The sequence below is a fragment of the Stegostoma tigrinum genome, chromosome 30 (genome assembly GCF_030684315.1).
Source record: "Stegostoma tigrinum isolate sSteTig4 chromosome 30, sSteTig4.hap1, whole genome shotgun sequence".
Classification (NCBI taxonomy): Eukaryota; Metazoa; Chordata; class Chondrichthyes; order Orectolobiformes; family Stegostomatidae; genus Stegostoma; species Stegostoma tigrinum.
Genome location: NC_081383.1, coordinates 29325299 through 29338474, shown reverse-complemented (window position 1 = coordinate 29338474; position 13176 = coordinate 29325299). Strand labels below are relative to the sequence as shown.

General features: G+C 36.8%; 1 protein-coding gene across 5 annotated transcripts in view; it reads right to left on the bottom strand.

Annotated features, from left to right (window-relative positions):
* The window catches only part of LOC125465785 (phosphatidylinositol 4-phosphate 5-kinase type-1 gamma-like), a 91338-nt gene that overhangs the window by 6004 nt on the left and 72158 nt on the right, over window positions 1-13176 (bottom strand). For 2 of the 5 annotated variants that reach the window (XM_048559635.2, XM_048559639.2), the window contains exons 15-18: window positions 10886-11014; window positions 8335-8482; window positions 6450-6524; window positions 4119-4202 (exon numbers count right to left, since the gene is read on the bottom strand). In XM_048559635.2, the coding sequence (XP_048415592.1) occupies window positions 4119-4202; window positions 6450-6524; window positions 8335-8482; window positions 10886-11014 (436 nt within the window). The remainder of the gene's footprint in view (window positions 1-4118; window positions 4203-6449; window positions 6525-8334; window positions 8483-10885; window positions 11015-13176) is intronic. The other 3 variants (XM_048559636.2, XM_048559637.2, XM_048559638.2) reach the window with 3 other exon arrangements.

Sequence of the window (13176 nt, the reverse complement as noted above, 5' to 3'; positions counted from 1 at the left end):
ACCTAGGATTACCCAGTACAGTAGAAACCTGAACTCTTGTAGCACAGTGGTCATTTCCCTACCTCTGGTCCAGGAAGTCTGAGTTCAAGTTCCATTTGGCTCCAGAGGTGTGCAATAACATCTCTGAACAGGTTCATCAGAAAATATCTTTTAAGGCACTTGTTGTGCAGTGATAATGTCACCACCCACGAAAGGATGCCCAGATTCAAGTCCCATCTGTTCTAATGGTGTGTCAACATACAAAATAGGAGGAGTAGGCATCTGGCCTAGAGCCTGATCTGCCATTCAATAAGATCATAGCTGATATTTTCACGGACTCAGCTCCACTTACCTGCCTGCTCACCAGAACTCTTAATTCCTTTACTGTTCAAAACTCTATCCTTGCCTTAAAAACATTCGATGATGTAGTCTCAATAGCTTCATTGGGCAGGAAATTCCGCAGATTCACAACCATTTGGGTGGAGAAGTTACTTCTCAACTCAGTCCTAAATCTGCTCCTCTTTATTTTGAGGCTATACCCCCTAGTTCTGGTTTCACTTGCCAGTGGAAATAACCTCCATGTTTATAACTTACCTACTTCTTTCATAGTTTTATTTGTTTCTATAAGATCCCCCATTATTCTTTTAAAGGCCAATGAGTACAGTCCCAGTCTACTCAATCTCTCCTTGTAAGCCAACCCTCTCTGTTCTGGAACAAACCTAGTGAATCTCCTTTGCACTCCCCCCAGTGCTAGTGCATCATTTCTCAAGTAAGAAGACCAAAACTATACACAGTGCTCAAAGTGTGGCCTCAACAGCACCCTATCTGGCTACAGCATTACCTTCTTATTTTTAAACTGTATCCCCACTAGCAATCAAAGACAATATTCCATTCGCTTCCTTATTTACCTGCTACGCCTGCAAACCAACTTTTTGCAATTCATGCACACAAGAACACGCAGGTCCCTCTGCACAGCATTATGCTGCAATTTTTCACCATTTAAATAACAGATCATACTGTTGTTATTCCTACCAAAATGGATGTCATAATAGGTTGATTAGAAATATCAATATCTATTGTGACAACAATACTTTAAACTTCAATTTTTGGCACCTAGTATGAAAACAACTCTAAAAACAGTTGTATCACTGACCAAAAGACAGCCAATGCCTCATGTCACATCATCCACAACACTGGCTGAGGGCAAAAATACTATGATGTTCAGCCTACTCCACAAATCCCCACAAGAAACCGCGACTATTCTTGGTGTATTACTTGTACACCATAACATAAAAATTGGTACTGTTTACACGTTTAAAAATGAAAAATACTCTCTTGGTAATGCAGAATATGAATACTGCTGCAAAAAAAATTATTTTGAAATTTTCCATCTCGTACTCATCGAAGCAGGTGCAAAACATACTAAATTTCAAAGGGAATTACAATTTATTCCGCCAAATGCATACTGATTGGCCAATTTGCCAAGTAACTAGCACCCTTATTTTTTGTATGCAGTATAAACTGTTGCTTCCTTTGAAGTACGGTCATCTTACATTTGTCCCGATTGCTAGATAAAAAAGTTTGACAGCAGATCTGTTTATGAAAACAAAATGTAAAAACACATTTATTTATTTATTTTCATAGTACTTGGATTATTTACAGCTATAGCCATCTTATAAAGAGAATGAGCAAAATAAAAGCTTCATTTACAATAAATGTTATTAACGTGAGGAATTCCAGTGTTGGAAAACAATCCACTTCAGTGGCACGTTGCAGCATAAAACATCTAAGGAGGTGGAAAACAACTAGACGCAAAAGAATTCTAAACTCTGACCCATCGAATACAACGTCAGGAACAGCATAGGTTAGGTGGAGAATAGAAGTTCCTGTATGCTTTTTCAATAATGCACCTCAGCTTTCATATCAAAAAATGTCCCTTTCCTGCAACTCCCTGCACCACTTCTAATGAACATTTGTTAGCAACGAAAACTTGGTCAATGTGGGAGTTTACATTAACTAGGATCAAAACTATCTAAAATCCATGCATATAACCTCTATGCAACAGGAGACAAAGCAAAAGTTCATTCGCGTCAATTTGACTAGAACATATCCCAGAGATATTTTATTCATTGTAGTGTGCACACTCTCCCAAATATCAGCAATAATGATCTGATTTTGAAAGCTAATCATTTGGTTAGAGATCGTCCGACTCTGTTGTATCCGTGACCAGAGAATGGTAACTTCACCAACATATTACAAGAAAATTTTTCAAATATAGCTAGTCAACAGGCAGTGGAAGGCACCTCAATTATGTTTCTCTGCAAACATGTTGATGTCAATATGTCTTTCTATAGCTTAAATTTGGTTTACGTATTTTTCATGCTCCACAAAGGAAATGGACAAAAATTAGTCACGATATAAGTTTACAGAGAGGAAGAGTTGATCGAACAGTAGAAAGGCCACAGCCATACACATTTTTAACTATAAAACACAAAAATTTCACTGGCAACCAACTTTAAAATAATTCAAAGTGCCAAAACATTAATTTGCATATTTGGCAGAAGTTAAAAAGCTTGTTTATTAAACATTTGTAAAAGGACAATTTGTAGATTTTTGTTAATTTACCCATCTAGGATAAGGGTTCCAGTGAAACCCAAGAACCTGTGACCATATTGTTTCAGAAAATACTAAGATATGGTTTGTAACAATATCCTCAAGGTACATGCATATTTCTGATCGGGCTACCAAATATTTGCTTTATTAATTACTACAAGGCATGCAGTAGGTAATTCAAAGCTGCATGATCTCAAATTTTCTACCACAAGCATTTGTGTGGTCATAACAGGGGTAAAAGATCCAGTCATAAATGCACATCTTACATAGTTAGCACGAGTCAGAATTGGAAATCACAGGGTCAACTACCTATATATTTTGGCTAGAAAATGAGGCTTTGTAATCCAAGGCAAAGGAGAAAGTGACGTTAAAGAGTTAGAACATTTGTATTAGTTAAGAATATGGTGTTTGTTTTCTGGAAAAAGATGAGATTTCAATGTGTCTGAAATGGATTTCTAAACTGTATGACAAGATTGATCTAGATAAATTGCTCACTATTGTTAAGGGTTTAAATGCCAGATCAAGACAGACATTAGGAAAATAAAAATGAAGTTTTACCCAGAAGCAGTTCAATGGATGTAGATGGTGTAAATGGATTAGTGGAACAATTAAATGCAGCTGTGGTGAGAAGACAAGCAATAAAGGCACGCCATAAGAAAAGCTACGGAGATTGATTCATGAAAAAGGATGTTTTTCAGGAGGAGGACAGGGAAGGAGAGAACGCCTTATGGTTCCTAAAAATTCTTAATTTCTTGATTGAAGTCTTTGCTGTTGATTACTACTGTCTGATCTGTTTTCCAGAGGATGCTGACAATGTATACAAGAAGGGGATAACACAGCTACTGCAGATACCTAAGCCTCATGGGATGAAAGATTTTCAGAATAAACCTGACCAATGACAATGTCCCAATTAAATACTAGAACCACCGGTCTGATCTTACAACAGAAAATAACATGGTGGCACACTATTAAGTAAAATATGGTGGTATCTTTTTGATTGCGAATTTCCAAAAACTACAATAGTATCAGAAGATTAATATTTTCAATTAGATACTTGAGTAGGAAGCCTTTTTGATTTAACAATGGTAAAAAAAAATGAGATCACCAAGTCTTTGCATAATTTACATTATAAATCTAATAATAATGGCATGGTAAAATACCATTATTAAAATGCCTTTCAATTTCATCATACCGAAAGCCATGCACCTGCATTAGTGCTGAGTTGAACGTTCATTGTATACCAAATGTAACATTTATATACTTTGCTAGATAAAAATGGACATTTGACAAACATTGATGGAGGGTACAAGAGTTACTTCAAAGTAAGCATGTATCACACAAATGTTGTTCACTCAATAAGTATTGGTTAATACATCAGGAAAGGTAAAATAATAATCTAATGAATAAATAGATTAATTATTTGCAGTTTAAATTCGACTCAGTACTAATTCTACATATCACCGCATTTGCTTAGGTACCTAATCTTAATGCACGTTGTTTTGAAGCAAACAGCATATTACACTTACAGTTTCACTTTCTCCGTCTGAAACTGAACGTACGTGAGAGCCATAGTGAAGAGGAGAGTAAATCCAGACCCTCTCTTCTGCACACTGAATAGGTGGAATCAAGAAGACACAAGAACAGAAATAATGGAAAGCAAAAAAGGGGAGAAAGGCGAAAGGCAGTAACTGGTGAAAAACAGGCCATATATGTTACATATATATCTAGAGTATGAATACAAGAAGAATAAAATAGAACACGTCAGCAGCACTGCTGATAGCAATGAAACCGTTTCGTGGTGTAGCAGTTGACATATTATCGCCACAACATGGTGAATTCCAGTAAGCGTAGAATTGTCTTAAGAAAACGAAAACAATTTGTATTAGACCATAAGACATAGGAGTAAGGCCATTTGGCCCATCAAGTCCACTCCACCATTTAAATCATGGCTGATGGGCATTTCAACACCACTTCCCTGCACTCTCCCCGTAGCCCTTGATTCCTGTCTTATTTTGTCTTATTCCTGTATTCTGTCTTATTTTGACAGTTGTAGTAAAATGGTACAAAACAATGAATACTAAGTGTAGCTTATGACTAAGTTGAAACTAATCTCCTATCTTTTCCAATCAAGGCACCAAAAAAATGGAAGCAGTTAAAAATGAGTCCACAAATATTACCCTCAATGGAAATCAACTTCAACAACTAGAAATTATTCCTTGAAAAGGAAATTACTTGCATGAGGGAACAGCTGGTTAACAGATACAATTGAAACTCTCAAAAGACAGTTAAATCTTCATTATACAGAACTTCTTTCTCATTTGCAAACTACATAATTCCTTTATAAATAGTTGCTTAGAAAAGACAAATAAATTTTATCAAATTTCTCAATTGTAAAACGGCTCAAACTATCGGCTTTGTTTGGTTAGCTGATCTCAGCAATGCTACTAGGAGAACTACACTAATGTGGTCATGCCTAGGTTTGAGATAGATAGGGAATAAAATAATTCAGATTTGCATCACTATCTGGTGACCCCTGATGGATGCAATCAGTGAGGTGAGTACGTGAAGGAGTGGAGAGGAGTTGAAAATGTGTGTGCACATGACACACACCCCATGAGAACAGAATTGAAACTATGGTCAATCAGCCTGCCGAATCACTGTGGTCCAACTGGGCTCATGATGCTTTGTGTCACAACCATATATAAACGTGAAACTGAATTTTCTCTGCAGCATGATACCCCAAAAATGTTGATATCTCCTTTCTAGGCCAGAAGCAGCAAACACGTCAGAGGACAAATAAAAAAACTTTTGTGCATTTCATTTTATGCTTTATCATTTATGGAAATTTCTTCAAGCGATATGAATATAGCCAATTAACCATTTTGCCAACATATTGGATATTTTGTCAATCACGTATGTATTTTAGCTAATAAGATTACATAATTACCTCATCACTTCAAACTCTGAAATATTTGCTATCTTCTGTCAAAATAAACCTCTTCTATTGCCTAACCCAGATAAGAATTGATAAAGAAGACAGTGTAACAGTAACAACCGTGGTACCATGTGTTGTAAGAAATAATGCTGCCGGCTGAAATACAGGATTAGAACTATAGTATCTTTCAGCTAAGAACAGATCAGAAATCCTATTTCAACAACATCTTGCTTTTACATTACCAAACTCTATCTCCTTGACATTGTGGAATTCTATTAGTGGCAAGGACAGTCTCTTCATCCGTAGCCAATTTAAGTCCCAAAGGGCTCTTGGTCGCTACTGGCTTTTTCAGGGGCAGATGGACATTCGTAAATGTAGAAAGGTTACCCATTAAGCCCTGGCAGCTTCTCTTTCAGTCAGAGATTAATGGGTGGGGGCAGGAATGCCCAATCAGGAAATGACTGCCCAACAGCAAATCCCCCTTACCAATCGTATCCCAGCCCCTTCAATGCCCACCAGCTACTGGGGCCTACTGTTCATCTGACAAAACATTGCTGTGAATGGGGCGAAAACACTCAATTGTAGTTATATATAGTTTTGGCAATAATCTTGTTTCTCTTTTAATCTCAAGATCATATGTGGCAGAATTTTGCTAAGCTGACTTTATTTACAGACTAACTTCAGTAATGAAATAGCAACTATGTTCTGGAATGGAAATTTCTCTGCATTGATTTTGTTCTGGTCGGTTTTCACCACAAATTTGTATGGACTGAAAACAAGTTTCAAACTTTTCACAGACAAATAAATATATAACAATGTTAAAACTAAAATTAGGAACACTTAGTTGAACACAAAATAGAGATGATGAAAGATCAATTCAGCAACAGTGAGGAAGATCTTTAAATTATAAGAGCCAACTTACACTCTCATCAGAAATTGAAGTAGCTCGAGAAAAACTGCGTTGTGGAGAGTAAATCCAGTATTTTCCATCCATAAACTGGATGGTGTGATAAAAGCATGACAAAAACAGGAAAGGCGAAAGTGATGGTGGAAAGAAAAATATTAAAACAATGTAAATGAGAAAGACAAAGACAAAACAGAAAATGCAAAGTGATAATGTTAACAAAAAATAAAGCAAGATCATTGTAAAAAATCCTAGATACCTAATCATAACATTAATCTTTACCTAACTCTAATTCTTTAAGCTAATTGCAGGCACAGTCATCCAGAAACTATGGCATCTGGGAAAGAATAATTCGCTTCATTCGAGCAGCACACCTTTCTACACTTCTTCAACCAAAAAAAAAAGTGACTGCCGATTTGGCCTAATTGTCCCAGGAAGGGCCTGCTCACTCCTTAGGAAAACCAGGCTAAAAGAAAATTACAGGAGGAATCAAGATCTTTAGAAGATTTATGGATATTGGAGAAATCAGATCATCTGTTGACGAAGGGTAAACAGTGAAGATGAAAGGAGGAAAGAATTAATATATTTTCAATTATGATCCCTACAAAGAAGCCACAATGAAGTACTCACCCAACAAATCAGCTTTGCGACATTAAAATGATAATTAATAGTTTTGTGCAAATAATTAACCTCACTCAAGTGACCCAAAGTTCACAGAACTAGTACAATGAAGCAATTATTGAGGAAAAGTCCTAATGGCTGATCGACTTTTATAGGTCCTATTAATGAGCTAAATTGTTGTTCTCAATCAAAGACCTCTACCAACCTATTTTAGGCATTGGATTATTAAGTCTATTAAAGTGAGTTTTCTCTACTTCAAATGTCCACCAAGCAGATCACCTTGAAACCATTTCAAAACCAAACAGCCTTGGGTTTACACTTAACCCTCCAAATAAGATGGTCAAATGTTGGTCATCAAGTATCAGACACACACAGGTTTAAGCATTCACATGGAAGATAATAGATACAAAAAACAACTCCAGGCCGCTGTGGCCCAGTGGTAGCATCCGTATCTCTGATGAGAAGGCTTGAATCTTAGTCCCACCTGCTCCAGAGTTGCCTAACAACGTCTCTGAACAGATTGATTAGAACATGTTTCGATACCAGATACTTCTCATCAACAGCTCAACTATCCATCAAATATGAGTCAACCTGGGCAAGGTGCTGCTAGATTACGAGCTCTGATATGAATAAAGAATATGGAAGATGTAAACCCTATATAAAAGCAAAGCAGCCCCGCTCCATAACAGCGGATGACAAAACTGCATGTTTTTGTTGAAGTTTAAAATAGAACTTTTCAGATCAGTTTAAATTTTCTTTAATCTATCCACCCAAAAGTTTCTCAATGAGTCAACTACTGCTGAAGATGAACTGAAATTAGTTATGTCTATCAACCTGGTGCAAACTCTCATACATTGTGTAGTTTAATGAAAGTGACTCTAATTCAAATACACCTGATATCATCACATTGTAAGGAAAAGCTCGAACAAATCAATTCTTAGCCTGGAGGTATTGGGTATTTGGTACAAATTTAACTGAGTTGCCTTTCTGGACAAGTCTTACACATTTGCACTTTGCAAGCTTTAGTTGTTTTCTGAGTTATACTGTGACTTTTGAATTAACAAATGCAAGAATACTTCAGGTAGGTAAAAACATGAGCCTGTGTGCACATTATTCTTAAAAAATATAATTTTGGAGAAAATGTTAAACTTCCTCTTGTAAGCAATCTGTTCAACAATTTCACGTAAAATTCCTTTCTACATTATTTCATTGTCTGAAGAGGTTTCTTCCACATTCATTCCAAAATGTTCTTTGTGACAAGGTAGAGGGTTTTCATACTCACAAAATACATGTCTGTTGCTGGAACCTCCTCATCATCATCATCTTCTGCCTCCTCAGAGGCGTGGCTAGCTGCCTCTGAGATTTGACTCACAGTATCTGCTTCCAAAGTAACAGTGGAACTTGTACGTGCAGATGCTGAAGGAACTTCCCTAAAAATGTAGAGATTCTCATTTAAAAGGTTCAGAAGAGACCTCCTGCTGACATACTTGCATACATGGAATTACACTTGAATGTCTAAATGCTCAATTTGTTCTACAAGAACAGTGAACAGTATTGGGCTTAACACCAATCTCTGAAGTACACGAAACAACTGGTAATCTAAGTAACTTCGAAGGATTCTCTTGGATATGTAGATCATAGCTCTACACAGACACACAAAAAAACTAGGAGCAATGTACTAATTTGCAAATATAGATGCACTGTTAAAATGCTGGAGTCAGAATGCTAATGTGCACTGGAATTAACTGGGGGCATTGCTCTATACATTAATCGGGCATAAGTGAACAGGTTAGTATGCTAATATATGTTCAGAGTGCACGACTATATACCCAGGTCTAACACAAGGACAGCTTACGAACATACAGTTAACTTGTGGTACAATCAAGAAACTACACTGGTAGAGAAATTAAGCTTCCGGATTTAGTTTTTTTTTGGTCAAAATAGCTTGCTCAAGTAAATTTGTCTTTAAAATTTGAAATGTTATCACACTGAAAACTTCAGACAATTCCACATTTCCAAAAGATGCACGACTGCACCAAAACCTGAATATGCTTTTGATTATGTTCACAGTTCTACTTAATATTTCCAAAATATACCAATTTTGAACATGGAACCAAATTATTGCATAAGTGTCTGAAAAACATTTACCCTTTCAAAGAAATTCTTTAAAGCCAACAATTAAACATTGTGCAGTATAAACAAGAATGTGAATGATTAAAGCTGACAGATGGTGCAAATTGTTTTTAAATGCTAACTCTTGTTTCTATTGTTAAGTGTAACTACGTCAAATGGTTAAAAAGTGTGCTTGATGGCTCACCAACAATTATGTTACCATTTGCCCTGCAGAAGTAAAGCTTACTGGCATGGTGGAAAATTCTGAAGTGATCAGATTTTTTAGGGTTTTTTTTGATACGATAGGTTAAAATTGGTCAGCCACAAAAGCAAGAAGAGTAAAGTTGGATTAGGCAGGACAACTTTAAATTGGATAGTGTATCAACTGCAAAGAAGCAAAATAATAAAAGTCAAGTACATGAATAGATTTACTCATTAGTATTGTGCTTTTTTTGCTCCTGCTTATCATGCCGAGACCAGGGTTCAGAAAGGGAGCAGATCTTGAGTAAATTAAGAAAAAAGGCATATGCAATGGAAGAGCTTTTATTTTTCCAGAGCTTTGGGGCAAATTCCAGAAAGGAAGAATGAGACCCAGAGTGTTTTCTTCTAAAGCCAGTGTGGTAAGAATGGGCCGAGTAGCCTTGTTATAATCCTGCTATGATTCTGTTTACCCCAATGTATATATGGCAATAATAACTGATGCTCAATAATGGCCTGATTTAGGTACCTGTTTTCGTGATCTCAGAAAACAAATAGAAATGGCTTTAAATGAATATTAGTTGTATTCATCTATCCAGAGAAAGCCAGGAAGGGGAAAAATGTTTTGGAGATTGCCCCTATGAAGGAGAGATGGGTAGAAAATGGAAGAAAATTTTATGAATTTTTACAGTTCAAGATAAGAGCAGAAAGTAACACTGATACACAATCATCAAAATACCGGGAAAAGAAGTAATGCAAAATTGCTGGGAAAGAAACAACAAGAACTGCACAATACATTCTTGACTGCCTTAGTCCTGTCCTTTCTACATGGAAATTAATCTGCATTCAATCCCTAACTCCCTTGTGAATAAGAAAGCGAGAATATAAAAAATAGGAGTAGGCCATCTGGCCCATTGAACCTGCTCTACCATTCAATAAGATCATGGCTGAACCTTTTGTGGGCTCAGCTACACTTAACCACCCACTCACCATAACCCTTAATTCCCTTACCATCCAAAAATCCATCTTTTCCTTAAAAACATTAAATGAGATAGCCTCAACTGCTTCACTGGGCAGGGAATTTCACAGATTCACAACCCTTTGGGTTAGTAAGTTCCTCCTTAACTCCAATCTGAATCTGCTCCCCCTTATTTTGAGGTTAGACGCCCTAGATCGAGTTTCACCCACCAGAGGGAACAACCTCCCTGCTTCTAGCTTACTTACTTCCTTCATAATTTAATTTTTTTCTACAAGATCCCCACCTCATTCTTCTAAACTCCAATGATTATTGACCCAGACTACTACATCTCTTATCAGAAGTCAACCCTTTCAACAATTAAGCACAATTATTCATTTCTATGTATTTCAAAGTTGCTTAGCTGGTTCTTTAACAAAGATGTTCATGGATGGTGAAAATAGTTCCGCATTATCTACCCCAAAGAAGAATAATTTCTAATCTCCAATATTGAGTAACGTGAAATTTGTTATACATCATAACATTGAGCTATCCCCAGTAAACATACACTAACGTTTTGTCCTCTTCTTCTTCTGTTGCTTCCTCCTCAGCTGTATGCTCAGTTTCGATACTGGATTTTACCTCCAGCTCAACAGTGACCCGCTGTAGGCCAGTTTCTGTGACTATCTCGTCAGATCTAGGAACAGAAATAAATTAACAGAAGAATTCTTGGCAGGTCTGTACTATTTTTCTGAACTTTATATTAGTGAAATTATAAATAACTTTACAGAAATACCTTTTGATTAAGACTGCCTTCTTGCATTCTAATTCAAATTTCCCTATTAGCTTAAATGGGACAATCAGTGCAGAACGATGCCACACAAATCCAGAGATCGAGGGACTGGCAGGATGAAATAGCTTGGGCTCAGTTTTGGTCATTTACCAGCATCTGATGCTGGAAGCATACATTTGGATTCTGGATGATTTCAATCTCAGGACAGCATGTGCTGTGCACATAGTCAATGTCAGCACATGTGAAAGGTGGCAATAGGCAGCTGCCATTGTAAAACTGCACCTCAGTAAATTTTTCAAAAGATGAAGCGCAAAAATAAATCCAGGACACCAAACAACTTGTAATCACCTCAACTGTTTAGCAATCAAACAATTACAGGCTGCCAAGTTGTACTGCAATAAAAAGATTTATTTGATGTTTAAAATGTCTAATTAGTTTTGTTCAGCTGTACACTTCATAGATTTTTGTTTTTCTCTTTTCTGTTTCCTTCCCCCCCAATTGGAGCTTGAAGAAAATATTACACATTGGGTGTGTTGAACCCAATGACCGCCTTTTATACTTTGACTTCATGTCTGCGACACTAAGAATAAGAAGCTAATTCGAAAAGCTACCTGCCTCAAATCAGCATTCTGCACTTTAAATTATTGCACTGCAGGAAGAAATTGTCTATTCTCTCAATGAAATAATTTCAGAATAACCAAAAAGAATAACTGGTGTCTTAGGTTGGTTGCTGTGTACTCACGTCTCAAATATGAAAGCTCGAGTATCGTTGAAAAAGGGAAACATGCCACTGAAGCTTTTCAACTTGCACACATAAGGATATACATAAGAACACCAAATTAAGAACAATTCATGCTTCATGAGAAAAAGGTGTTGATTGGTGTCAAATTCACAAACGAACCAAAGGCTCCCACCTTTGATCCTGAAAAGGGCACAGTCCACTTCAAATTATCCTGGCTGAGTAAGGAACCTCAAAAGCTCGAGCACAGGTAAAGTTAGTCATTTCACACTACTACTATGCAGTAAAGACACAAGTAGTATGCTCCACTAATAAGACGCTGCCACCAAGTCAGAATGATACATATCCCGCATCTCTCTGATCCTGAAATTCATCAACCACACCTATAAGTGAGGGGCACATGAATTTTAGTATCATTGTGATGCTGGGAACATAGTCCACACATCCTAATCACTGATGGATTGTATCGATGAACACATCCTTTCAGCTGTTAAAAACAGGCAGAATATCAACCACAACCAATCAATACATGCTTGAAGTGTTAACTTTGGATACAATTTGGTAACTGGACATCATGAATGAAAAATTTCAAGCGTGCTAAGTATTAGATTAACGACCAAATTAAGATCAGTCAGGTTTGCAACATTGTTTACTTATGATTGTTAAAAACTACATATATGCAGCACACTGTCCTCTGCAAACATAGGAACATGTACAAGCATTGGGCGTTCTTCAACCGAACCAACGTTAGGGGACAGCAGTTCCCTGGTGTATTCCCCATCATAATGCTTCAACTCAAGTAAGTATGAGTTTCTTGAATTTAAACAAAAGGCTTGGAGATTACTGTTCCTCAGATGATTATTTGTGGCAATGCCTTGACCAATCAAGCAATCGGTATCTTTCTCTTCCACAATATAAATTGCAACTTCTGCTTAAAATTTGATATTCATACCTAGTCAGGTGAATACAAGATGAGAAGCTTCAACCTTACGGCTCTCAGAAATAATCAAATTCTGTACTACCAAACACAGTTTATTTATTAGAACTTTTCACCTCTTGACACTCTATGGCTGGCCTCCGTACAGTTTGCATATCCTGGTGTGGCTCCCTACTCAAAATGCTACTGGATCCTGAGATCCAGGCAATTCAACTAAAAAGTGCTGTCTGGTTTATTGCTAACTAAGCACAAGTTATGAAAGAAAAAATTAAGTTTGATACTAAACAATATCAGATTTGGCAAAAATGCCTAGCAAATAATTATTAGTGCATAGTGAGCATGAGTTCAGTGAAAGAAAAATTCAAAAGGAGCAGGATGAGTTCCCAAGAG